This window comes from Penicillium bovifimosum, assembly GCF_028826915.1.
Source record: "Penicillium bovifimosum strain IBT 22155 chromosome Unknown utg000001l_segment0_segment0, whole genome shotgun sequence".
In the NCBI taxonomy this organism is placed as follows: domain Eukaryota; kingdom Fungi; phylum Ascomycota; class Eurotiomycetes; order Eurotiales; family Aspergillaceae; genus Penicillium; species Penicillium bovifimosum.
Window position 1 is genome coordinate 582,507 of NW_026622710.1, and position 25,179 is coordinate 607,685.

General features: G+C 50.8%; 12 protein-coding genes across 12 annotated transcripts; 5 read left to right on the forward strand and 7 right to left on the reverse strand.

Moving 5' to 3' along the window:
• Positions 1 to 32: 32 nt before the first annotated feature.
• N7515_000225 (TBCB family protein) lies at positions 33 to 1,042 on the reverse strand (the record flags this gene model as incomplete). Its single annotated transcript, XM_056660969.1, has 2 exons — positions 33 to 635; positions 767 to 1,042. The coding sequence occupies 2 exons, from the start codon at positions 1,040 to 1,042 to the stop codon at positions 33 to 35; spliced, it is 879 nt and encodes a 292-aa protein (XP_056526135.1).
• A 2,425-nt stretch (positions 1,043 to 3,467) lies between these two features.
• Positions 3,468 to 4,337, reverse strand: N7515_000226 (uncharacterized protein; the record flags this gene model as incomplete). The annotated part of the gene is made up of 2 exons (XM_056660970.1): positions 3,468 to 3,556; positions 3,635 to 4,337. The coding sequence occupies 2 exons, from the start codon at positions 4,335 to 4,337 to the stop codon at positions 3,468 to 3,470; spliced, it is 792 nt and encodes a 263-aa protein (XP_056526136.1).
• Positions 4,338 to 4,894: 557 nt separating this feature from the next.
• Positions 4,895 to 5,746, forward strand: N7515_000227 (tRNA (carboxymethyluridine(34)-5-O)-methyltransferase; the record flags this gene model as incomplete). The annotated part of the gene is made up of 3 exons (XM_056660971.1): positions 4,895 to 4,990; positions 5,045 to 5,169; positions 5,272 to 5,746. The coding sequence occupies 3 exons, from the start codon at positions 4,895 to 4,897 to the stop codon at positions 5,744 to 5,746; spliced, it is 696 nt and encodes a 231-aa protein (XP_056526137.1).
• A 272-nt stretch (positions 5,747 to 6,018) lies between these two features.
• Positions 6,019 to 6,957, reverse strand: N7515_000228 (MYB DNA-binding domain protein; the record flags this gene model as incomplete). The annotated part of the gene is made up of 2 exons (XM_056660972.1): positions 6,019 to 6,436; positions 6,500 to 6,957. 2 exons carry the CDS (start codon positions 6,955 to 6,957, stop codon positions 6,019 to 6,021), a joined length of 876 nt encoding a protein of 291 aa, XP_056526138.1.
• Positions 6,958 to 8,632: 1,675 nt separating this feature from the next.
• Positions 8,633 to 10,623, forward strand: N7515_000229 (ubiquitin carboxyl-terminal hydrolase; the record flags this gene model as incomplete). The annotated part of the gene is made up of 5 exons (XM_056660973.1): positions 8,633 to 8,833; positions 9,002 to 9,072; positions 9,120 to 9,293; positions 9,359 to 10,343; positions 10,387 to 10,623. 5 exons carry the CDS (start codon positions 8,633 to 8,635, stop codon positions 10,621 to 10,623), a joined length of 1,668 nt encoding a protein of 555 aa, XP_056526139.1.
• A 1,366-nt stretch (positions 10,624 to 11,989) lies between these two features.
• Positions 11,990 to 13,171, reverse strand: rpn8 (proteasome regulatory particle lid subunit RPN8; the record flags this gene model as incomplete). Its single annotated transcript, XM_056660974.1, has 3 exons — positions 11,990 to 12,586; positions 12,654 to 12,925; positions 12,988 to 13,171. 3 exons carry the CDS (start codon positions 13,169 to 13,171, stop codon positions 11,990 to 11,992), a joined length of 1,053 nt encoding a protein of 350 aa, XP_056526140.1.
• Positions 13,172 to 13,711: 540 nt separating this feature from the next.
• adk1 (adenylate kinase ADK1) lies at positions 13,712 to 14,677 on the forward strand (the record flags this gene model as incomplete). The annotated part of the gene is made up of 4 exons (XM_056660975.1): positions 13,712 to 13,871; positions 13,926 to 13,978; positions 14,041 to 14,195; positions 14,272 to 14,677. 4 exons carry the CDS (start codon positions 13,712 to 13,714, stop codon positions 14,675 to 14,677), a joined length of 774 nt encoding a protein of 257 aa, XP_056526141.1.
• A 378-nt stretch (positions 14,678 to 15,055) lies between these two features.
• On the reverse strand, positions 15,056 to 16,382 carry N7515_000232 (Gfo/Idh/MocA family protein; the record flags this gene model as incomplete). The annotated part of the gene is made up of 4 exons (XM_056660976.1): positions 15,056 to 15,624; positions 15,686 to 16,216; positions 16,277 to 16,297; positions 16,349 to 16,382. 4 exons carry the CDS (start codon positions 16,380 to 16,382, stop codon positions 15,056 to 15,058), a joined length of 1,155 nt encoding a protein of 384 aa, XP_056526142.1.
• Positions 16,383 to 16,670: 288 nt separating this feature from the next.
• Positions 16,671 to 18,750, reverse strand: N7515_000233 (putative mRNA cleavage factor complex component Pcf11; the record flags this gene model as incomplete). Its single annotated transcript, XM_056660977.1, has 5 exons — positions 16,671 to 16,721; positions 16,783 to 17,130; positions 17,186 to 18,067; positions 18,122 to 18,526; positions 18,595 to 18,750. 5 exons carry the CDS (start codon positions 18,748 to 18,750, stop codon positions 16,671 to 16,673), a joined length of 1,842 nt encoding a protein of 613 aa, XP_056526143.1.
• Positions 18,751 to 19,477: 727 nt separating this feature from the next.
• Positions 19,478 to 19,975, forward strand: N7515_000234 (uncharacterized protein; the record flags this gene model as incomplete). The annotated part of the gene is made up of 4 exons (XM_056660978.1): positions 19,478 to 19,615; positions 19,674 to 19,698; positions 19,784 to 19,793; positions 19,849 to 19,975. The coding sequence occupies 4 exons, from the start codon at positions 19,478 to 19,480 to the stop codon at positions 19,973 to 19,975; spliced, it is 300 nt and encodes a 99-aa protein (XP_056526144.1).
• A 577-nt stretch (positions 19,976 to 20,552) lies between these two features.
• N7515_000235 (putative microtubule binding protein HOOK3) lies at positions 20,553 to 23,198 on the forward strand (the record flags this gene model as incomplete). The annotated part of the gene is made up of 7 exons (XM_056660979.1): positions 20,553 to 21,928; positions 21,981 to 22,038; positions 22,092 to 22,168; positions 22,224 to 22,336; positions 22,395 to 22,774; positions 22,843 to 22,938; positions 23,013 to 23,198. The coding sequence occupies 7 exons, from the start codon at positions 20,553 to 20,555 to the stop codon at positions 23,196 to 23,198; spliced, it is 2,286 nt and encodes a 761-aa protein (XP_056526145.1).
• Positions 23,199 to 23,826: 628 nt separating this feature from the next.
• On the reverse strand, positions 23,827 to 25,110 carry N7515_000236 (putative mitochondrial GTP/GDP transporter Ggc1; the record flags this gene model as incomplete). The annotated part of the gene is made up of 7 exons (XM_056660980.1): positions 23,827 to 24,162; positions 24,219 to 24,396; positions 24,452 to 24,585; positions 24,655 to 24,768; positions 24,828 to 24,869; positions 24,930 to 24,967; positions 25,026 to 25,110. The coding sequence occupies 7 exons, from the start codon at positions 25,108 to 25,110 to the stop codon at positions 23,827 to 23,829; spliced, it is 927 nt and encodes a 308-aa protein (XP_056526146.1).
• Positions 25,111 to 25,179: the final 69 nt, after the last annotated feature.

Genomic DNA, 25,179 nt, shown 5'->3' on the forward strand with positions numbered 1-25,179 from the left:
ACGTGGAGATGAGGCATCTCAGATCTCTTCCATTAGATCGTCCAGGTCATCGTCCAAGCCCAGCGGGGGAATTCTCCCACCTCCACCTTTTCGGGCTTCACAAAGACTCCTCTGTTGGCTAAGCACTCGAAGTAGCGCTGTCCGTTCACACTGCCGTCGTTCTTCCCCATCGGTTCGTCTAGCTCGATCCCGACCCAGATCGGCTGGAGATCTGCTGGAAGCTCTGCATCCTGTTGAAGCTCGCGACCCGGGCCAGTGATAGGGATGGCCGGAACGGGTCCAACAAAGCGAATTGTGCCACGCCGAATATGTGGCGGAGATGAAGGCAGAATGATAGCCCTTTTGCCAGTGGCAACTCCTGCGAATAAGGCGTTAGGATAACGATACAGTAATGCTTGGTTACCTTCCAACGAACCTCTCGTCTGGATATCGCTCCTGTCTTTCTCGACCTGGTGGCGCAGAGACTCTTCGGGTGATAGAGCGTTCGGGTCAAATCGACCCAGTTTCTGGTTCTTCTTCCAGGCCAAAACGGAGTCCGAACGGGCTTCATAAGTTTCAGTGGGCAGCACATACTTCTCGACCGACGAAAGGTCGGTGAAGTTGGCCCGCATGGTCTGCGGCCGGCTGTCATGGACCTAGAAAGACAACCGACATCAATATATGACTCCCCATACCGCATATCATTCCTGGACATTCAATATATTGACATGCAAACCATAAAGCGGCGAGGGAAGAAACAGCAGGATAGGGAAGAGAAGAGACGAACCTCGATCTCTGACCCCTTCACCAATCCCCAATCCCCAATCAGACGGTCATCCCCGTCAGCCCATTGATCAGGTCGACCGGGCACTTTCACTCGCAGGCGCTGGCTACCGGGTGGAATACCCGTCATGGTCTCCAGCTTTGCCTTGACCTGCATCACGGTCCAGGTTGGGGTGATGCGACGTTCAGTCAAGAACCGGGGCTCCGAGTTCCCGGGTTTGCCTAAGGCTGCATTGGTGATGATGACGGAAATATCCATCGGGGTAGGCTGGAACGCCATCTTGTATCACTCTTGTCCTCTTGTGTTTTCTAGAATTCACGGTTAGAACTGACCGTTGTGGATGCAATGCAAGTTCACGACGGCTGTGTGAGAGGGGACGGAAGATAATCAAGATCAGCCAGGTATGGTTTCATGTGTTGATTTTTCCTCAGTCAATATTAGAACGGGATTTTACATGGGCTGTGATATCAAATATCCCCTGAGAGGGCTCATGAGTAGCTGGCTGCACTTGCCAGCGCACCTTGTGGGTAGTTGACAGTCGAGAAACGACAGCTCATGATATAGGCAAGGAAACGACAGGTCTTTAACAGAGGAGACAGTACTCACAATTGATCTTGTAGGGATGACAGACGAACAGGAACCGGAATATCTTCCAATACAACGATCTCGAAAGTGGATTCTTAGTCAGCGTCTCCGCCCTGAGCCCTGGAGGAACAGGAGACCAGACGCAGTCGAGAATGAAACTGATATCAATATCACGTGGGACAACCAATTCAGGGAGATCCCTTTTTGGATTAAAGTTTTATGAGAGTTTGAGACTGGTCAGGTTAGCGGTGGTCCAAGTGTCCAAGTGTACAAGTCATAGCTTCAAAGCGTGAGATAACTAGATAGACTGTATACGTTTTATACTACCATGGGCATGCTGTGTACATGTGTACAGATAGTCTGAGATAGAATCTGGGGACAGCTAATCTGGACTTTGTTCATTGTTGAAATATTTACATTTTACTCACTTTTAATGGCAGCCCTATGACCATAGTCATGATACCCTACCGTTGTGATCTAGATCTACGGAGTATACGCAGCAAATCTGACCCCCATATACCTTCTATGTCTCCGGTTCGACGGGGCACCTCAGCAAGACAGAGGATTACACAAGGCACGCCCCAAGGATCCCCGCTGTCGCCCGTCCTCTTGATTCTTTCTGCGACATCGCTCTACAGGAGACTGGGTAACATCAGCGGCTTGGCCACTATTGGTTTTGCAGACGACACGAACCTTCTGGCGTTTGCGAAGGACACTTGCATGATCTTGGAACACGCTTACGGGATCTGTGACGAGTGGGCCAGGGAAAGAGGTATGAGATTTGGGCCAAAGAAGAGCGAACGGATTCATTTCACCAGGACGCGCCTTCCCCGAGCGGAAGGAGTCTGCATCCTTGATGAGGGCCGGGCTACCCTAGCCACTGTTGAATCTGCTCGGTTTCTCGGAGTTTGGCTCGATCGGAAGCTCTCCTTCAAAGAAGCCAAAAGGGTCCGCGTCAAATTGGAGACCCAATCCCTGGCGCTTACCCGGCTTTGCGGCAAAACTTGGGTGTTCGTGTCTCTAAGGCCAGGGAAATTTACACCAAGGTCATCAGGAGCGTTATGGCATACGGTGCTAGTGCGTGGCACACCCCCACGTCGAGGAGCGGCAATCCTCGGGGCCCCGCCAAGGCCCTGCTCACGGCCCAGACTACGGGCTGTCACTGGGGCCTACAAGGCAACTCCGGTGCATAATGTCGAGTCCGAAGCGCGGTGCCCTCCACTAGACCTCTACCTCTCGCGATGGGTGGCGAAGGCTGAACAACGACTCGAGCAGACCGGGATGGCCCACCTCCTTCGCACCGTATGCGCAGGGGTGGCAACGAAGGTGAGAACGCGACGGGGTAGGAGACCAGCCCGCACCGCCACACCAGGGAGCGTCTTGTGGAGACGGGTTTGGGCCGAGCAATGGGTAGCACCAGATGCGGATACAGATGGTATGCCTACTTCACAGGCATCCAGCCCTATGCAGTGGATGGACGTGGACGTGGACGACCCGACGTTGCGGGAGTGGAAGTCCAGAAGGCGGCGGAGATTAGAAGACGTGAGGGAACGACGAAGCCGCAATGGGAAAGCGGCGGACGAATACGATCTCGACCCGCTGCTAAACCCCCTCAAGCTACACTGGGGGCTCACCAAGGCGAAGAGCTCGCTCCTCGCCCAAGCTCGCACAGGAGCTATCGGGCTGAATGCGTTCCTCCACCGCAGGGAGTCCCAGACATCGAATCCCCGCTCTGCCAAGAGGGCTGCGCACCAGAGACGTTCGCACACCTCACGCTCCACTGCCCACAATACACGTCTCGACCTGGAACTACTCGACGGGCACTCTCTGGGGACAGCGCTTCCACGGGACGGCTCGGCTCAGCGGCTGGCAACCTGGTTCTTCAACCTGGGACGACTGAGCGAATATAGGCTCGCAAGGGAATTAGAGGGCGGTGGCACTTGGACCCACGAGGCCCACACGGGGGAGACGCCGAGGAGGAGACGCAGAGACATTGCTCTGTAGACAGTCAGCTTAGGCCCGCAGGAGTCACGTTGCGGGCGCAAGCCCCATCTTAGCAAGAGCCTTCGAGGCTTGAACCCTCAGGAGGTCGAGATCGAGGTTGACAACCTCGTCCGGGTTACGCATCGCGTCCAAAGACCCCCGCCACAACTGGCCTCGAGTGAGGCTGAGCACCTGAGGCCCACTTTGATGTCGTGGGAAGATGGTCTGAAAGATGTTATTAGTAACATAGCATGGAGTAGTTACCTATACACGAAAGTACATATGTCCAGGTCTGCTGTGTACATACCTCCTCCTGTTGTTTCGTCAGTCGTCCATAAGCATCTAACGCCCAAAGGCATGCAGTCCCTCGTACAGTTCCGGTCCGCCTCTGGAGGTACCACTTGACGACAAGCCCCATCTGGATTTGTCCTTCGCTCCCGCACAGCAGGAGCTCCATGTCGGCTTGCAGTGCCGTCATGGGTTCGGTCCACCCTACCTCTATGACAAATGAGGGTAAGCTCTGACCGTCATCGGGCGTGACGGCGACATCTGGGATCTTGGTAGATTGTTGGTACGGGGATGCTGGCATGGTGAATGGGGTATTTGTTGAAGGCGTAGCCTCTTTCGCTTCTTCGAGGGTGATAATCCCATTACTAACCCATGTCAATGTCATCTGGAAATACCAAGATGTCACTGCTTCGTGGATGGGTGAAGGCATCGAGAGCCGAAGTGTTCTTTCGTGAGAGTTCCAAGTATACCTATACTTTCGGCCAAAGATCTTACCATCGTCCTTCTCCAGCCGTTCAAGGATTCGTTGGCCCCACTTCAATGGGATATCGACGAAAAGGGCATACTCGGGGGTTGCTTCGCTTGCGATAAATTTCAGAGCTTCCGACAAGTTGGTATACCCAGAAAGCGAGAACACTGGTTCACGTGGTAAGATTTCAGAGTCCGACGAAGCCGAGTCGGTTGCTGAACTTGTTCGGATCTTTTCAATCTGGTCCATTTTGAAGAGGCGGGGGAGATGGATCAAGGGATGAAAGAGGTGAGTTAAGGAGAGGGGGAGGTGCGAATGTTCAAGAGGAAAGAGCGAGGGCAGGAAAGAGCGAATAGGGGGGGTCGCCAGGTCGCCGTGTCGTGGTAATGCGGCCTAATGCCTGGTAAGGCTATTACAGTAAACCCCCGATAGTAGCTCAGGGAATTGGAGCTTGGCGGTGAGATAGGAGGTAGGTATGTAGGTAGGGAATAACGGGTGCTGACCTAGATAATAATGTTGTGGATGTATCAATTCCCATGGGTCCAGGATTGATGCCTTGGTGCCTCAGGTCTGTACAGCGTTGCGGCGCAAAGCACCGTTATGGCCACCAGCCCTGCATCAATCTGAGACAGAGATCCTGCCTGTATGTATATACATAGAAGTTATGCTCATAATTTCATAAAATGATGTCGATTTGATTTCATACCCGAAGTTACAAAAAGTTACGGAGCATAAGCCACGTGATGTCCTCGCTTGACTTCTCAACCTCAACAGCTCCCATAACCCACAAGAAACAGATTCACAGAATGGCATCCCAACAGCCAGGCGAGGCCTATGAGCAACAAAATGTCCATGAAGTGTATCAGGAAATCGCTCAACATTTCTCTGCCACCCGCTACAAGGTGAGTTTGACAAGTGAGAGGCCTCGACTCTGTCCGAACTAATCTTTCCCCCAGCCATGGCCCATAGTTGAGCAGTTTCTTAAAGGCTTGCCACCAGGCTCAGTGGGTCTAGATGTAGGGTGTGGTAATGGCAAAAATCTGATGGTTAATCGAGATGTATTCATTGTGGCTTCCGATAGGTATGTGTCGATAAAACAGTATCTTTGAAATTCTTCTATAGACTACTTTATCTGGGATATCGTGCACTCCTCTCCCCCGACTGGGGCTAATCCGTGGCACAGATCTGAAAACCTGGCTCGGATTGCTCTCAAGCACCAGCCGCATTCGACCGTGGTGGCCGATATTCTGGACCTCCCACACCGTGATGCCCGCTTTGACTTTGCCATTTCGATCGCAGTAGTACACCATTTGTCCACTCCCGCTCGACGAGTCCAGGCTGTTGCGGAGATGTTGCGAACGGTGAGGCCAGACTCGGAGACGCAAGAGGGCGGGAGGGTCTTGATCTACGCCTGGGCTCTGGAGCAAAAGAACAGCCGTCGAGGTTGGGACAAGGGCGATGAGCAAGATCGCATGGTACCCTGGGTTCGCAAGGGTGACCAACCCCAGACCTTCCATCGCTACTACCACCTGTATGCGGAAGGCGAGCTAGAGCAAGATATCGCCAATGCTGGCGGCCGTGTACTGGAATCCGGGTACGAGAAAGATAATTGGTGGGCGATCGCGGTCGCGAATCCCAAGACGCCTCATCGCGTTTAAGATGTGGTTGTATGCTGTCCGAGAGCCGGCCTCGGAGGCATGAAGAAACACATTAATTCGCACTTCTGGCCCCGCCAAAGCTTCTGCAAACAAAAGAAAACAAAATCAACCAACACCGAGGGTTCGGAATCATCTATACGATTCACTGTCCTCATAAACCACGATATACCTCCAGCCGGCGCTATGCAATTCGTAACAAATGACCAAAGAAACCAGAAAGCGAAGAAGGACCAAAAAAAAGAGAAAAGAACAGGGAGGTATCATCTTCGTCGTCATTCCATTCTAGGGCATGGTCCGAGGAGGCATGCCCAGATGAGGACCCATGAGATTGGGCGGCACTCCCATCTCCGGTCGTCCCATTCCATAGAACTCTCTCGGGGAGGCGGTGCGGGTGCATATGCAGGAACGCCTGCCGTAAGCTCTTCCAGAGACGGAAGTTGGGGTGGAAGGCCCGGCAGATGCCCGGGGATTGCGCGCGAGGAGGAGCCTTTCCTGGGTCGGGACAAAGAGGTGCTGGCACGGCGTGTTCTGGTGGTGGGGGGGTCGATGGCGGTACTGGAGAGTGAGAATGGCACCACCCCGGCGCGGCGAGCCATCTCCTGCTCGCCCAGCTGCCAGTGCATGGCCTCTGCTGCCCGCCATGGGATAGCCATTTCCTCCGCTACCTTGGACCACATTTCGGCTTTGAATCTGTTACGATGGGATCGGGATTAGTGGGACTGTTCTGGTTTCAAGATCTCGTGTGATCCCTACCTTTCATATAAACGGGCTAGTTTGTTCTTCTTGTCCTCATCCCATTCACTTCGGCGTTCCAAGTAGTTTTGGTAATGAAGACGGCAACTGATGGCACTGCGGCCGGGGAGTCGTTTGCTGATATCTTCCCATTTCATGCCGCTGCCACGTAGCTCGATGATCAAGGCGTCCTCATCTGGCGACCACTTGGACTGTTTCTTTGCCGGCGATTCGGCCGTGTGTGAAGGTTGTAGGCGCTTGGCAGCACCTGAGGGGCCGGTCTTGGCCATTGGTGGCATGGCCATGGCCGTGGGGCCGGGCATGGTCATCATAGGTCCCAATCCCAGTGACCCCGTCGTTCTGGGAGGGTACCCGGCGTTGTGGCCCGGGGCGGCTTCTTCTTCATCTTGAGGCTTGAGTAGCAGTGAGATATCCACTTTGACTGGAGGCAATATAGGCCGATGTTGTAACGCAATCATATGCGCGGATAGAAGAATAGAATAGAAACGAAAGCCAGAGAGATGTTGGAAAGAGGAAGGAGGAAAGCCAAAAGAAAAGAGGGAAGGTGCTCGTGATCTCCAATGACGACAGAACAACCACCCAGGGACAGAGAGAAGAGGGGAAAAGAAAGTTGGAACTGTATGTCGTCAAGAGAGTATGGGATTGGGTGGTCAGAGTTACTACACAGTAGAGGAAGAGAAGAGAAAAGAAAAGAGAGTATCAGTTGAAAGATGAAACGAGTGACAGTCCCTAGAGAGGAGAGGAGAGTCTTAGACCGGGAGGTAATTTACCAGGAAATAAAAATATCCACTGGATTTTTAATTAAGGATAGAATAGATTAGGTTATGAGTAACTATAGATGAGTATAGATAGAGTATATAGAGTATAAAGCATAGAGTATAGACGATTAACTAGAGAAATGACTAGATAATTAGGATATTCTATTCCTTTCTACCTTTACTGAATAACTTAAGTTCTACTGTGTCAGACTGTCAGTGGTGTATACTCCTAAATAACGGGGACCCGCATCACCCTTTTGTTAAATGAGTGATGGCCCAGACGCTAACCGTTGCAACTAAAAGTTCCAGATCCTAACGGCTTTTCTCTTCACCCAGTGGGCCAGTCGGGGATTTTTCTCGGTGGGGCCTTAGGCTCCATTTCATTCATATTCATATTCATATTCATATTCCATATGTATTTCATATTTCATATATTATACTACATACTACAGACACAGTATATTACTACCATATTACTATACGGAGTAATAGTTATAGACTATAACTATTACACACCAGTCACCAACAGTCCAACAGTCCAACACTCCCAAATTAAGGGAGCAGTGGGTCCATGTCAATCTCTCATAAACGAGCTGACCGCCAATATCTGCATGAGATCGTTCTTCTCCACGTTGCAATTTAAAACATGCTCAGGCCTCGAACACGAGTTCCTCTCTACTCTATCCAATTTTTCTCCTCTCGACTCCCTCTCTCAATCTGGCTGTTCTTCGACGATCAATTTTGCCTGAAACACCCCGTTTTGTCAATGCACCGATCAGCTCTTATTATCTCGGCCCTTCAATTTCCTTGTAGGCAACCAAGGCAACTTGACAGGAACCATTAAACGTCCAAGTGGATCAACGACGATCGTTGCCTTTTTTCCAGCACAGACGTCCTGGCAGCTATGGAAATGAAAATATCCGAATATATCCGGGGGAATAAAAAAATACCGAGAAGTACGTATGTACGAAAAACAACAGCTGATCTTCAGACTCTGGGCCCTGACTCGGGTCCCTGAGTCCCTGACTCCCTGGGGAAGAAAACAGGATGGTTCTCGAGGGGAGAAGTGGAGAGAGTCTCCATTTTCTATACTTAGAAATGTCACTTCAACTCCACAACTCTCTTCATCTTTGATTTGTATCATCTCTCTTTGATTTTATTAATAGATTACCAAAGGCCTCTTTGTTGGGGACTTGACGTTGACTCAACCTCAGACTTCCTTTGAACTCTTACCTTTCATTCTATCGTTGATTCAAAGAATTCAGCTCTAGGCATGGAGAAAATGACCAAGATAAATATGAGCCCATATCCCTACGGGACTTCATATAGACATATTCAACTATTGTACACAGTATACACAGTAACTACTATCGACATGGCTGCAGATCCCGACGGAGTGAGTGTGGAAATCGAAGACAACCCAAGCGAAGAGGTAACCGAAGACGACTCAAGCAAAGAGGTAACCGAAGACGACTCAAGCAAAGAGGTAACCGAAGACAACCCAAGCGAAGAGGTAACCGAAGACAACCCAAGCGAAGAGGTAACCGAAGACGGCTCAAGTGCCCTCACGGCTAGAGTAAGTGCCTAGACAGATTTACTTGACATTGTGACTTACCCGGCCAATAGATTCCGATATCAAAGACATGGAGTGCTGGCGTGGTCCAACGAACCCATGGGGGATTTAAAAACAGGGACGTGCAGTGTTATCGAAATGTCAGCTTCCAGATGCTGCTACACCTGCCAGTTCTTTATAACTGGCTCGATATATATGATCAATGCCATCGCCTTGATAATTCCCCTTGCGCCGACGCAGGAGTATGTAAACTGTGTGAGCTTCACAAGCTCTGTCTGGCCTACTGGAGTGATAAAAAAGATATCACAGCCCACCTCACCCCATTAACCAATAAAATATTCAAGGCTTGGAAAAACCCTGGCAATGATCCCAAAAAGGAGAAGGAGGCCGAGATCGAGGAGGATCCTGCCGAGTACCTGCAGGTGGTTTTCGAACAGCTCTGCAAGGCAACCTTACCATTGTTGTATGTCCTTTGTGATGCCCCTTCTCTTCCCATCTTGTTTCACAGGCACTGACGTGAGTTCATAGCCAACATGATTTGAAGGAGATCTTCGCGACGACCATTCTCTCTACACAGGCATGCCGTTCCGTGAAGCCTTGCCCGCCATCAAACGAAACCGAAAGTCGTTTCATGTTGACTCTGCCGTTTCCCCAGGATGAAGCCGGTATAACGAGAGACATGCAACTGGCAATCTCACAATACATGAGCCGTCAAGAGATCGCTCCAGCATGTCGCACTTGTAAGGGCCCATCCATTGTTCTCGAAACGTTTGCGAGTTTTCCCGAGGTTCTCTTGATTCAAGTTAACCGCGTGGACAACAACATGGAGAAAATAACCACAAGCCTGGCAGTGAACGAGGTGCTGCTCATCAACCAGAGCTACCACTCCGCGGCCGTGCTGCCTGTCAAGGGTGCTGGTCTTGTTAAATATAAACTGAGCTCGGTGATCAGGCATGTGGGCAATAAGGCCACGGGCGGGCATTACATAATTGCCGTCAGGGGCAAGGACTCCAGATGGAGGGAAGCTAGTGACGAGAAGATCACGGACATGGAAAGCAACACAATAGATACCAACCTCGTACAAGACAACGGGGTTGTATTTGCATACTGCCGATTGCCCACGGATGACAATGATACGCAGGAGGCAGCCATTCCTGCCAGCCTTGATGAGTCTCCGTCCACTTCAGGCACTTCGCAGCTGCCAACGTCATCACAGTCGGGGCTGAGTCTGAGTGAAGGCGCATTAGAAGCGATTACGGAAGCGGTGGCTGGAAAACTCACTAAAACCATAAAGACTGCTTTGGACGCCTCCTTGACTTCTATACTTCCTAAGTTGCTTGATGGCGCTTTGGAACGCGCAGCAAAAGCGAAGGAAGGAAGGGAGGAGAAGGAGACGGAGGAAGCAGCGCTTAGGGTTGAGGATGGAAAGCCAGCAGTCACATGGGTTAAGCAACGAGGGCTACTCCGGATAACGTTGGCTGCAGACAAGGGACAAGGACAGAGCAAGCTGGATGTCCAATGCCAAGGGATGATCTTCAATAATCTCGCTAGAAAAGGAGGAGGAGGAGGAGGAGAAGAAGAAGGAGGGGAAGGAGGGGAAGGAGGGGAAGGAGGAGGAGGAGCAGGAGGAGGAGCAGGAGGAGGAGCAGGAGGAGGAGCAGGAGGAGGAGCAGGAGGAGGAGCAGGAGGAGGAGCAGGAGGAGGAGCAGGAGGAGGAGCAGGAGGAGGAGCAGGAGGAGGAGATGTTGGAAAGGGGAAGAAGAGAAAGATCGATGAAGCGGCAGGAACAGTGACAAAGGCACCAAAGAGTAAAAAGACCAAGACCAAGCCCAAGCCCAAGCCCAAGCCCAAGTCCAAGTGAACCTTCGGACCTTTAGGCTTAGTTATGAATAGTTGAGGTGTGTGGAATTATAGTCGTAGCTAGTGTCAGTTATATACTTGTGTTCGTCTAGAAATCTCTTCACATCTCTTTCCTGAGTTTCCTCCCATGGATTCTTCCCAGCCCTACCCTGCGATATTTATCGATCGTCTGATTACCGAACTGGCTCAATACAAAGCAGACCAGACACATCCGGCCTTTCCTGGACTTTCGGCATCAGAGACCGCAAGCCTGAAACCGTTGATGTTAACACTTCATTGTCTATTTCCAAACGACTTTCTCCCAGCCCTAGACATCCTAGATCGCAAATTAGTCCATCAGATTACTTCTGATCGATCCGATGTCACTTCTTCTCACGAGGCTACACCCCTGGGCCCAGAGAATATTTTCCTCGTGATATCTGCCTCGGCACCGTCCTCACTTCCTGCCTCAGCAACCACCCCTTCCACTCGCGAGCATGAAAAGGGCTACGAGGTTCGGCTGCGTGCCTGGAATTGCAGTTGTCCTACGTTCACCCTGTCTGCATACCGAAATGCCCCCCAACTGCCTCAGTGGGATGCCGCAAATCATCCCCATCTCGGGGTACATGGACACGGAGACAAACCTATCACCTACCCATTCGGTGGAACTCTGGCGCGTGGCACAGCGCGTGTATCGCCTCCTGCCTGCAAACATATCTTAGCCTGCGTTCTGCATGTACGGTGTCCAGGACTATTCGGGGCTGACGGGGATGGCAGATTACTTGTTTCCATGGAGGAATTAGCGGGTTGGTGTGCTGGCTGGGGCGGCTGATAGGCTTGTCCATCTTCTCGATGTGCCAGACCAACAGTACTCAATATCTTGTTGGTTGACATGGGATACTTGGTCCGTGGCAGCTGCTGAAGCGACCACCCATGGACCTGCTCCGAGAATGAGAGAGAGGGGGTGGATGGTGGGTAAAATCGCTTTATGGACTGTAAACCAACTCTCGTTCGGTTGATGCATTGTGTGTCTTGGCTTTACAGTCAAACTAAGTGTGTCTTCAACCCTCAAAAGACCACGGGAGTTATCGCCTGCCAGCTACAGAAACACAAGTTGTACTTCAGGGATTTTTGAATAGATAGCTATTAACCAAGGACTGATCGTTAGCGAAGTGAGTGGTCCTTGTCTACCCGTGATACGTATAGTTAGCCCTACTTTGGCCCAGCAGAGACCGCGAGATAGGGGGAAAGGGATTGGAAGATCATATTGTTCACTCGAATAGAATGACAATGGTAAGTGCATAAATTAAGAAAAGTCCCTCAGTTCTTCTTCTTATCGGAACTGTCCTGCTCCTCCTTCTGTTCGTCACTAGGCGAGCTAGCTTTTTTGGCATCCTTATCTCCCTTGGTCCCATTGGCCTCTTGTTCACGCTTCATCTCACTCTCTTCCTGCTGCTGCCGGTTCTGGATCTTGTTCTCGATTAAGTCATGGAATGCCGTGATAGCACGGATCAAGCTGCTGATGTAGATAGCCATCAACTGATCGTTGGTCTTGATGCTCATAGCCCGTGCTAATTCGCTGTTCTCCATCTGCGGCTCCTGGCTGGGGACCCGCTGTGTCGCCGTTGGGGTGGACAGATTGGGAAGGAGGTTGAAAACATCCTGGAGATTTCCAAGGATAGCGTGGTTGACGGGGAGTTCCTTGTCGAGAACCTTCTGAAGATATTGGCCAATATCGCGTAGCCGCAGATGCAATCCTTGCAGTGACTGCAGCTGCGACGTGATACGGGTGGAAAGTGTGCCGACAGCGACGTCTCTGATGTCTCGGAGGAGGTGCTCCACGCCAATCTCCTCTGCTTCTTCGGCCTCGATTATCGATGGGGTGTGCACAAATGTTCGGGAGGTTGTAGTTCCATCCTGCAGGTGCAAAAATAATGGGTCAGCGATGCTGGGCTAAAGGGTCTCATGTTCAACACAAACTCACATCCTTGATTTCATCCACAGCGAAGTACGCATCCGTGGGCACACCCACTTCCTTCGGTTGCACATCCACAATAACCAGCAAGGGGTTGGGTGTGTATTTCTTGAAGAGCTCATTGATCTCCAAATCCGAGGCGCGCAGTTTAGGACCTGAGTGGTACCAGCCGACTAGTTTCTCGCGAGCATTGATCTTCTTGAACATATCCCTCATCGACTCAACGAAGTTGTGATCCAAGAACCACACAGATGGGTCTTTCTCATCTTCTTCGAATGGGACTAGAAACGTAAACACAGTCAGCTTATCTGTCCTATGGGGATCCATCGAAGCTTGCACTCACCAGCAAAACTGTTTGATACCCGGACATTATCACCCGTGTTCTCACCCAGTAGAACACCTACAACACGTTTCCGGGTGCCCTTTGCTGTTCTCCCATAGTGATCTGCGACAGAAAGGAGGACTAATGGAGCAACCGTCACGGAACGGTTGACGAGGGATAGTGTGTCTGCTGTAGTGGCAGGCATGGTGAAAAAGAGTGAGAGGAGATCGAGAAGAAATCAAATCTATGAGGACGATTGAAGCTTGTAGATCAAGAAAAAAAAAACTTCAATGTAATAGCAAATCAACGCGAGGCAGGAGAATGCGGATGGAGAGCGATGATGCACCGGCGCTTTGAGAGCTCTCCGCCACAGACCTGCGCCATTGAGGCTGGAGATCTTAATAAGCAGATTCAGCCACTTCCAACGTTTCCGCCGACGTGGCTTGGGGAACAGATGGGTGGAAGGGAACGTAGGCAAGCAGTCGCTAGATATAGTAATGTCTAGGATGTATAGTATAGAGCAGTAAAATACATCAATTTTCTCTTTCAAGACGTCAAGTCGGGTCTGTCCCAGTTCCTAGTACTGAGTATAGACAATACTACTCCGTACACAGTCGAAAGCGGGTGCTCCGAGCCTCGGGCGCCAAGGACCTGCGAATCTTCCCTTTCCCCATTTCTCCGTTTCCCCGTCTACGAAAGCCTTTCCCTTCTGCAACCTCCAATCGCCTCACTTCCCTCAATCACAATGGCTCCCATCACTGAAGATGCCGTTTCTGGCCTGAAGAACACCATCGATCAGCTCCAGGCAAAGGTTGCCGAGCTTGAGAGCCGTCTCGCCAATGGCGGCAAGCCCAAGTCCGCCGCCGAGCAGATGCGCATCATCCTGATGGGTCCTCCTGGTGCAGGTACGCGATATATGGACAGTTGGGAAGGCCATGTATATTAACAATTTCAATTAGGAAAGGGTACCCAGGCCCCGAAGCTTAAGGAAAAGTACTGCGCTTGCCACCTGGTGAGTAGAAGTTTGTCCGAGCACAGCATAGGCTCTTTCCCACTAATGAATTGCCCGAATAGGCCACCGGAGACATGCTGCGGTCCCAGGTCGCGAAGAAGAGTGAGCTCGGCAAGGAGGCCAAGAAGATCATGGACCAGGGTGGTCTTGTCAGCGACGAGATCATGATCAACATGATCAAGAGCGAGCTTGACAACAATGCAGAGTGCAAGAACGGGTGCGTACATGTCCATCTCTCTCAAGAGCATTTTATCTTCCGCGCACTGGTTGAAGCTAACACGCAAGGTGGATAGTTTCATTCTGGATGGTTTCCCCCGGACCGTCGCGCAGGCCGAGCGTCTCGATGACATGCTTGTCGCCCGTGATCAGACCCTTCAGCACGCCATCGAGCTGCAAATCGACGACTCCCTGTTGGTGGCTCGTATCACCGGTCGCCTGGTCCACCCTTCGTCCGGCCGCTCGTACCACAAGATCTTCAACCCTCCCAAGGAGGACATGAAGGACGATGTTTCCGGAGAGCCGCTGATCCAGCGTTCCGATGACAATGCCGATACCCTTACCAAGCGTCTGGCTACCTACCACGCCCAGACCACCCCCGTCGTCGAGTACTACAAGAAGACCGGTATCTGGCGCGGCATTGATGCCAGCCAAGAGCCTGGTCAGGTGTGGAAGAGCATCCTTGGTGTCTTCCGCCAGTAAACGGATTCTGTTGGATTGATCACAAAGAAAAAAAACAGGAATTTTTTGGGTGGAGGTAATTTGGTTACCAGTCCAGGCTCCATGATGTCCACCGTTTTTCCTATGTTTTTTCTTAATTGGGGGCACATCGGGAGCATGGCTGGCGTTTTCGTCCACATATAGACCTGGGCTTATCCCCTTGATCGCGATGTACAGTAGTATGTGTGTACCATGTGAGTACCAAATACACTCAAGATCGGCATGCATTCAATGGAGTCTATGGTAAATCCCGTAGTCACATATTATGTGTTCTGGGAGCTTGACAGGGTTAACACGGGAGGATGTCACGATATATCTACATAGAAGTTGTTATATTTCCTTTCTCCATGTAGCCAGTCTCTACAATTGCAGAGGATACTCAGTAGACTCAATCTTCTGGGGATAGGTCAAACCGCCCTGCTTACGCACTTCATCCATAACTTCCATGATAACGATACTCTCCTCCCACGGCAAGCCCTCGCTCTCGAGCTTCCCATCGCGGAGACAGCGAGCAACCTCGTCAGCTTCCCAGTACATGCCGTGGCCCTGACCTGGGAACACGGACTGGACCTCGCGGATCTCGCCGCCACCCTTGGGAATAACGCGGTAGCTCTGTGGCCGGAACGGATTGCCACGCACCTGAACCTCGCCCTTAGTGCCCTGAATACGAATGGCAGGACCAGCAGATCCCTTCTCATCCGGGTCAGCCGCGACACGAATGTTGGTCAGGGCCACACCGTGCGACCGTTGCGGGTGAGGGCCGTTAGAAGGCGTGCTTGTGGGGAAGCTGAGGAGCATGGTGGTAGACTCGTCCACACCAGTGAGATGATAGGAAGTCATCTGCGAAGAGACAGTGGGTGGCCTTCTTTGGTCTCGGGGTAAAGTGTGATACAGGATCTGGAAGACCCAGGTAAGGGAGTAGATACCCACTGTAGAAGCAAAATTAGCCAAACTTTTAGCAAAAAGAAAAGAAACGTTAGAAGAACCCACAATCCAAGAGAGCACCACCGGCCAGATCAGGGTTCACCATGCGATGCGCAGTACCCCATTTCGTCTCGACATCTTCGCCGAAGCTTGTATCAGCCACGACACGCAGCACCTCGCCGATCTCACCCTTCTGGATGAGCTCGCGAATCTGGATACTGAGCGGGAAATAGCGAGTCCAGACCGCTTCCATGAGGAAGAGCTTCTTCTCGCGGGCGATGTCGACGAGGATCTTAGCCTGAGCAGCGTTGACGGTGAACGCTTTCTCGCAGAGCACATTCTTGCCCGCCTCCAGCGCCAGTCTGACGTTCTGGTAGTGATGGGAGTGCGGGGTTGCCACGTAGATCACATCGACGTTGGGATCAGCCACGAGAGTCTCGTAGTCACCATATGCGGAGCAGGGGTTGGTGATCCCACGTGCTGTGATGAATTGCTCAGCCTTTTCCTTGGATGAGGATGAGGCGACAGCCACAATTTGGTGGGCTATATCTGAGGCATCACGGACATTGGGGTCGATGAGAAGGTCCTTTGTGAACACTACGGGGAAAGATCAGTCTCTCCTGTACATTATGGCGTTGGCAATTCCTAATTCCTTACTCTCAGCGATCCAGCCAGTGGCTATCAATACAAGTTAGCTTTTGTCTCTTCGCAGATTTAGGTGTCTCATACCCATGATACCCCATCGAACAACATGTGGTGCCATGATGGAGATATTGAAATTTGAAGACAATTATAAGATGATACAAGGGATCAGGATTGAAGATGAAAAAGAGGACAAGACGTGGAATTTATTTATAATCGGTGGGGAGATCTGGAGTCCGGAGTTGAACCGAGCGGGGCAAACACCGTGTCTTAAACTACCACACGGATAAATGGGACTGTGGGACTGTCTTAAGAGTCTTAAGAGGAGTCATTGAAGCCAGAGGAACGCTAAAGAGGGATTTGGATTTTCCCCATGCAATGCAAAAATATAATACAAAAGAGATCCACCTTAAGCGGGCTCGGTCTTGATGCGTGTCTTATGGCCTGGTGATTCCGTCCCCTGTGGATAGTTAGCTCTCTGAGACATTGAAAGCAGTTCAAACGCTGTTGGCGGTACTTACTTCAGCTTTGCGCTTGCCCAACACTGAGTCGGGTGTGCCTGTGCGCTGGCTCGTCGGTGCAGGACCTTTAGTAACTTCCGCGTAGCAGCTAGCGTGATATACTCTGCTTCCAACCTTGGTGGCGTCTTGCCAGATCCAGTCTTGGACATCCTCAGACCAGGTCGATTCAAACTTCTCCTGGCAGATGGGACAAGGAGTGTTGCGGAGAGTAGCATCATTCGGTGCTCGAATCCACGGCTTAGGCGGCTCTTGCTTAGCATTGCCATCAACACCTGCAGTCCCTTCAGTGGTGGGCTGAGTGTCTACAGCGCCGTTTTCGTCGCCAGCCTCCCGAGATTTGATCCAGTCCTGTGAATAGGTTAGAGACAGAATTCGGAACAGTGGATAGATGTGATGAACGTACCCTTTCGTCGACATACCAGCTACGGTTCTGAGCCCGCCTGGAAGACTCGGTCATGCGCTGATTGGTTTTGAAATGCCAGTCCAGATGACGTGCCTTCATTTCCTTGCCTTCATCCGTGGTCAGGAAGCGACGGCCGCAAGTTCCACACCGGTTCGGCCGGGAGTCATAAAGTGAGACGAGAAGCGCAAACCGAGGAATCTTCATGGCAGCTGACTTCATGGGAACTCCAGAGCCATTGGCGGCGATTGGGGTTTGAGACGGAGCTGGCGGTGTTACTTGCATTCCATTAGGTAAGATGAAAGGCAAAGTAGTTCTCCCAGGGACGGGTGTCGAAGTGGAAGGCGTAAGAGAGGAAGGTGTCGGTCCACCGGGTAAAAGTCCACGAGCTCTTAGTGCAGCAATGAGGGGGTTTTCCTGTGCTGCTGGCTGTGGAGTATTACCCTGCTGAGGGATCTGGGGCATCTGAGGCAGCGCAGCAGGCATCTGTGGTGGCGGGGTCGGCTGCTGACGTGAAGCGGTAGCTTTGATCAGTCCGGCGAGAGTGCCGGAGTTTAGAAGCTGCTGGAAGGGTTGCGAGACTGGTGGTGCGGGTGGAATTACTGGAGGAGTTGACACTGCCGAGCCACTCGGACCTGCTATAGGAGGAACAGAGGGTGGCCTTGATGCAGCAAGTGCAGAGACCTGATCACGGACGAGTTTCAACTGTTCTGGAGAGAGCTGTTGCGTCTGTAGGATTGCCTGAAGATCTACCAACGCCTTCAAACGTTGCTGAGAAACCGGGTTAAAAGGACTATTAGCAAAGTCTTTCTTTGCAGAAACAATCAGGGCGTCCACATCTCGATTGAGGTAATCAAGATCCTGTCTCTGCGGGAGTGAAGGTGTCTGTGGGATTCAGATTAGCTTTGGACGTAAGACGCAAAGGAAAGACGGTCTTACTGGGGTGGAATGACCATTCTGGGCATGTTGGTGGTTTTGAGGCATGGGGCTGTTAGTCCGGCCAGTTGGAGTCACACTTGCACGACTACGGCCGAGGATGTCGGGTTGGGCTCTGGCCTGTTGCTGTTGCAGAGCTGCGGTACGTGCTTTGATGAGAGCGCTCTCAATGTTGCGCGTGATTTCAGGAGGAAAGACTGGCCGTGTGTCCTTTGACCCTGGAGCAGGTAACTTCCATGTGTTGAGCATCTCGTCTAACTTCTTTCGGGTGTTTCCATCTACCAAAGTATAGACATTCATGAATGTCTGATACATGTTTCTACCCAAGAAGCCGGTATATGGGTTCCCAATGTTCTTGACGATAGAATCGGCTACATAGAGGGCAGGAAGCTTCTGTGGCGGTGGTGTCTACATAGCGGTCAGTACTCATCTTTTGCTACGCCTCCCGGAAAACGAATGGAAATGAGAACACCTACTGTCCGAATGTGATTCTCCAATACTCGGGAGATAGCCTGTGCGTAGTCCGTATTTTCTTTGGCGATGACGGTCAGTGTGCGGATCTGCATTCCATCGTTGGAGGTTAGATCCTCCAATGAACTCTTGTAGTCCTCCGCAATCTCAGCAGAAGACATGGTGTCAATGATTGGAGAGTCGAGATTTGGATTATCGGAAATGGAGAGCAAAAATCAATAGCAAGCCCAACCCCGTTCCAGTACCTTCCACTTGTGCAGTCTTTTCCTTGGTTTTTTTTTCTGTTTTTCACTCGTCCTTTGCTTCTGTGACTATCGAGACTGTCTTCTTTTCTTAATCTTCGTCCTCGTCCCAAGGAACAGAATCTCTTGGTTCAACACAAAGATGGAGAAATAGGCGGAAAATGTAAATGCTTGGCTAGCTATCTTTGCGAAAATTTGAGACAAAAACAGGATTAGACGCTTGCCCTCAGTACAATCCAGCCTGTGACCTTCCAGCACCCTTGTGTATCTATCTTCAAGTCAATGATAAATCGCCGAGGGATGGAGCAACGTCGAGGGTAGAGGATTGTCAGGTCGAAGCGCGTCTCGCTCAAAACGAAAGAAAAGTGGTAGGATATAATCAAAGAAGACTTCAAATGCCAAGAATCGCAAGTCAACGCTGTGAGGTAATGAATCAATGTAGGAGAGTTCTGGTGACGAGAAGTGAAGTGGTGAGAGAAGAGTCGGACAGAGAAAAGGCTCCGGGGGATTGTCTGAGTTTAATCATGTGATCGGGAGATGACGCCAGGCGCCCTTCCTCCATTCCTCCCAGGCTCCCACTTCTCTCCCAGTCAAACAATACTAATCTACATTCAACTTACTTGAAAGACGTTATTATCCTTTCAATATGAGATTTACATTCGCAGTCGGCCTGTTGGCTCTACCACTAGCACTAGCTGAGTCGTTCAAGTCCGTGGTCGTCACTTTCCCCAAGGGAACGCCTGATTCAGTGGTTATTCAGGCCAAAGAGTCGCTAGTGGCTTCAGTACGCAGTGCACCTCTGGTTTCATGAGGCTATCATGGTTCTTGGCTGACACTCTTAGGGTGGCGTCATCACACATGAATACCGTAAGTTCTGACTTGACTCCCTTGAATTGATATTCAGATAGCGTTTCCATTGATGTGTTGATGCTGACGTGTATCTCTCCTGCAGATCTAATCAAGTACGACCTCAGTGGTATTTCTCTTTCGGAAAACAGTTTCTAACTATAGCTCTAGTGGCTTCGCCGCCGATGCTCCTGTGAGCGCTCTCAATACACTCTCCACGCAGGACGTCAAATACAGTCCCACTATCGAGGAAGATAAGATTGTGAATGCGTACGGCGATTATGAAGCGGCCATCTAGGATATTCTTGCTACTGTTTAATCAGGTGCTGGGGCTACGAATCCCACGGCACAGCTGGCTCTGAGCATATCATGGTGATCGGTCGGGGCACTGGCAAACCCCAGCTGCAATGTACCAATCAAGATAGTAACACCTTTTTTTGGTTTTTATTCGGGAATACTTGCGTGAATTTCTGCAACCTCGGGGTCTTTGTACGATGTGGAGTAATTGGTTGAACCTGTGGACGGGCTCGAAGGGCGCATATTGATGGTTTTGTTGGTACCTTTCGATCTATAGCAACTGACACTCCTTATACATCATCACATTCACTACGTTTTGAAAGTAAATAGCCAAATGGGTCTGCTATGTAACAATGAAAGAGTATGGATACCATTGATACATAGGGCCGATCCCCCCGCTAGTTGATTTCGGTCGTTGTGGTTCCTCCCGACCTCGAACGCGAACGCGCGTGGACCCGCTGGAAACTCACCTGAGAGCCTCGGAAACAGTCGTTTCCATTGACACTCACTTTGGAGTCTTGGAAATGCTGGAACTTTATCCAGTTTGCCTCACACTCGACTAAACGCGTGAATTCGCCATGGCATCGGAACACATGGTAACCAAGGTCCTATTGGAATGGATCAACAGCTTCTCCCTAGGAAAGACTCTCCGAGCCATTGATGAATTGACCGATGGAATCATCCTATGGGAGATTCTCCAGGATATTGATCCTCAGTACTTCCTCGAGGAAATCCCGGAGCGCAACGCCTCCGACCATTGGGTGGCCAAGTGGCAGAACCTGAAGCACATCCACAAGCTGCTCCTTAACTACATTCGGCACCAGAACGATGACACCCTGCCCTCCGGTCTCGATCCATCGCCCGATCTCGAAGCCGTCGCGGAAAAAGCCTCGACCAAGGAGACAAACAAGCTGCTGAAGCTTCTCCTGATTGCAGCGATCAGCTCCCCAAACGCCGGAACATACGTGCAAACACTCCAAGAATTGAGCACCTCCACTCAGGAAGGACTCAAAGATATTATCGAGGAGGCGCATAACGGCCAATATGAGCCCATGGATGCTGCGGACGAGCTGAGGGAAGACCTAGCAAAGCATGATCGCCCCGTGGATCTTGAACTACAATTTGAGGAACGCGTCGGGAAGGTGCTTGCGGAAAACGACCGTTTGACACATGAGAAAAAGGAATTGGAGAAGGCGTTGGAGGACCTGCACAATCGCCTGGCGCGCCTCCAGGAGAATAACGACACTCTCCAGAACCGTCTCGCGTCCACTGAGGACCGGCTGGTTACCTTGAAATCTGGAAAAGGCGATATCGGGTTCAATGCGAAGGCGCTAGAAAGCAAGACCCGCCAACAGGATGATCTAATCGCCTCCCAAGAGGCGAAGTTGACTGCAGCCCAGGACGAGATTGACAGTCTTCGGATGACAGTGGAGTCCTTGCGCGTCAAGAACCAACGCTACCAGAAGTTACAGGATGACTATGATGAGCTCCGCACTGAAAAGGATCAGCTCGCTCGCAAAGCAAATGCGGCAGAGAAATATCGCCAGAAATTGCAGGCCAGTCAAGACTTCGAAAAGGAGAACCAGACCCTCAAAAACCAGATCAAAGATCTCCAGCAACAGCTGAAGGAGTCAGACGCGCAGCAGCGGTGGTCCTCGGAGCGTGACGTGGAACTAGAAGAATACCGCAAGCTTCTGCCTCAAGTTGAACAGGAATGCACCGAAATCCAAAACCTGAAGAAACAACTCGAGTTCAATAACCATGCTCTCACGGAGCGGTTAGAGAGTGCAAACGAACAACACGAGAGGGACGATGCCCTAATCAGCGAACTACGTGAACGTCTGGGTGAAATGGACGGTATGCCCGGAACCCAGTCTCCTGGGTCTGAAACGCCGAAGACGCAGGGAACATTGCACAAGGACTTTGAAGCACTCGGTGTCAAAGAATCTCAGCTGTATGCACATCTCATTCTCTTTGACATTCTATCAGATGCTAATGATCAACAGTAAATCCGAGAATGACGATTTGAAGCGGGAAATGGAGTCCATCAAAGCACCTTCAGCTGTACGTGTATCATATATCTTCAGCCATTCTGTTTTGGTACTGATAACTCCTAGTCGGGCTCTCACACCGGTGGCTTCTCTGAATCTTTTGCTGCATCCGTGCAACTGGCACGCGCTGGTTCTAGCCAGAGGTATGATCACCCTACACTGTCCCTCAAAGGAGCAACATCTAACATGTTTTACAAGTGAGGACTACTGGAAACTATACGAGAATTATACCAGTGCTTTGAAGAAGATTGCCGAGATCCAAGATTCTTTGGAAACCACCAAACGGGACCTATCTGATGCACAAGCTGAACGTAAGTCCAGAAATGCCGAAATTCCACATATCTTCACACATGGCTTACAATGCCAAAGTTGGTCTCGTCAATATGGAGCAGGTAGACATGCTTCGCGGACTTGAAGAATATAACTCTAGCGAGTTGACGAAACTCCGGGGTGACTGGGACACCCTCACACAGAACGTACATCACCTGGAAGCCGAGGTAGATGCCAGTCAGACACTGGTGCGCGAAGTCTGCGCTGAACGGGAGGAACTGCGCAAGATGCTCGATAGCAAGCAAAGCGAGATCAGCTCTGAAGATCAGGTGGTAATGAAGGAGATGCAGATGCTGCTGGGCGAATTTGAAACCCACAATACCGAGGGCGAAGCGCCGCAGAAATCCAGCGTCGAGCTCTTGAAACAGTGCGCCGGAGTTCTCGAGAAGAATGTCGAACGACTAGCTCAGCGTGCGGAGGTTGGTCTTTCACATGAATTTATCCTGTTCTCTTGTTTGGTAACGCTAACCTCGGCTTGATATCACAGTACATTCAGCAGCAGAACGAGCTGGTCAAATCACTTCGTGAGCGAATGAGAAACTACGAAGAAAATTTTGACAATGGGATTCCCAAAGAACGAGAGGTAAGTCATCGATTACTGGACTCCAATGCCTTTATTTCTCTACTACTCTACAGTATGCTGATGGAACATCCTAGCTCGAGCTTCAGAACATTATCGACAGCCAAGCCCGAGAACTCAGCCTTGTGGGCTCGGCTTGGTATCACCTCCAGAGCCGATGGCAGAACAACAACATGACGGTATCACGATATCGTCATGGAGCCAGTACGGGAGATTCCAAGGGTTGGCTAGCAAGGCAAAGAAGCGCCGTTGCTGGCCAGTAGGAGTTTTGATCTTGTTTCTAGTATATAGTTGTTTGCTTTTTGTTTTCGTCTTGTTTTCTTTTGCTGATTTTCCAAGGTTGTATGTTGAGATTCCCACTATACATCCCGTCTCATTACTGTGATTATAATCCTGTCTATATACGCCATAGAATCGAGGTCAATTGAATAGAACCTTTGTGCTTTGGCTGTTTCTTAGCAGTACTGTTATTGGCATGTCCATGCTGTTGGAAAGGTGCTTCTTGAGCCCTGGAAGTTCCCGACCATATGAATCCCATCATGCGTACAATACACCGTCTGTCCGTAGCTACTGAAAGCGGCACTGGAAGCTAATTGGAAGGTCATGGTAGTAGCCAAAGAGCAGTATCTGACAATCGGCGGTAGTAGATTGAGAGTACATATACATCTTCCAAGGGAACATTTCTCATATTCTGTCAAGAAGCAGCAAGAGGGGAGTACTAAAACGTAAAGAGAATCCAGGAGATGGCAGAGGAAATCTGCTACATAAGTAGATCCACACAGTAAATAAACATGTCTATGAAAAATACAAACTTCCGGGCAATTGACCTGGCCCAAGAAAGGATGAGAAGAAGAGAAAAGGGGAGATGCAACCATTATAACAACACGGCCTCTATACAACCTGACCGAAAGCGGGAATCAGTGTCTGTGCCAGCCAGAAGCTGAAGACCAGCTTGGGACCTGTCATCAGCAGCTTGGGGGTCAGGCCCTTGAAGAAACTGGTAGGACCCTCATTCTTAAGCATCTTGGAGACAATCTTGAATCCAGACTCGGGGTTCTCGAAGTTGCGGTTCTGGATGCGAGTCTTGATGACATCGAGGGGAGCGGACACGATCAGAGAGGCGCTAGCACCGCAAACCGAGGCGACAAAGTTCTGGCCCCAAGAGGCCTTGTTGTAATCGTTCAACTTGTAGATCTTTTCCTTGGCGAAAGCGGAACCACCGAAGAGCTGTAACATTTGTTAGACGTCATCCAGTGATAGAAACCGGGGGATGATAATCATACAGCGAAGGATCCGGGGGCGTTACGGGCGGCAGTCCAGCCAGCACCGCGGTACAGGCCCATACCCTCATCGGCCACAATCTTGAAGAGGCCACGGCCGCGGAACGCCTCAGGGTTAGTCTGACGCTTAATCTTAAGGACGTCCAGAGGAAGCAGGACGATCTCTCCAATACCGATCAAACTGGAGATTGGGACGTTAGATGAATCCATGTGTTCCGAGGCACACTTGTTCTTACCTTCCAGCAGTGGCGTGCATGATGGCCTTTCCGGTACCCTTGCCAAATGCATTATCGAAGTCGGAACCGTGGTGCTTAGCAAGGTAGTCGCGTGCGAACGGCTGGCCGCCGTACTTGTAGATGCGCTGAAGGACCTGTGGCAATTCGAAGTGACGTTAGTTACTGCGTCCCCTATTCACAAGTCACCGACATGAGTCACGAACCTTGTAACCGGCAGCGTAACCGAGACCGGGGAACAGAGAAGTGAACTTGCGGCCGACTGAGGCATTGGCGTGCTCCCTGAAGACAACCTCCTTGAAAGCGGTAGCGCTGGTAATCTATCAAGAACCCAGTCAACAACAGGATACATGTACAATGTAGACAATTCCAATCTCACCCGAGTCTGGTTGCTCATCAATCGCTTGGCAGTGGTGTCAACCTATGGAGGATATCAGTATCGGGTCGCAATGAGTCTCATATCGGAGTGGTTTGGTCGTACGGGGTGGAATATCATCAACTCAGCAATACCGGCAGAGCCTACAAGAGTCACGTCAGTAATCGGGTGCGTATTTTGGAGCAATTGATCGAGTCATACCGGATCCGAGGAGACGAGCAGTGGCAGACTCCTTCTTAACATCCTTGGAGGCAGAGCCTGCACCAGTAGCGATAGCGGGAGACATAATTTTCAAATGTGAAGAGATCGCCAAAAAAAGACAGAGAAAGACAGAGCAATGACAACGCCGATGATG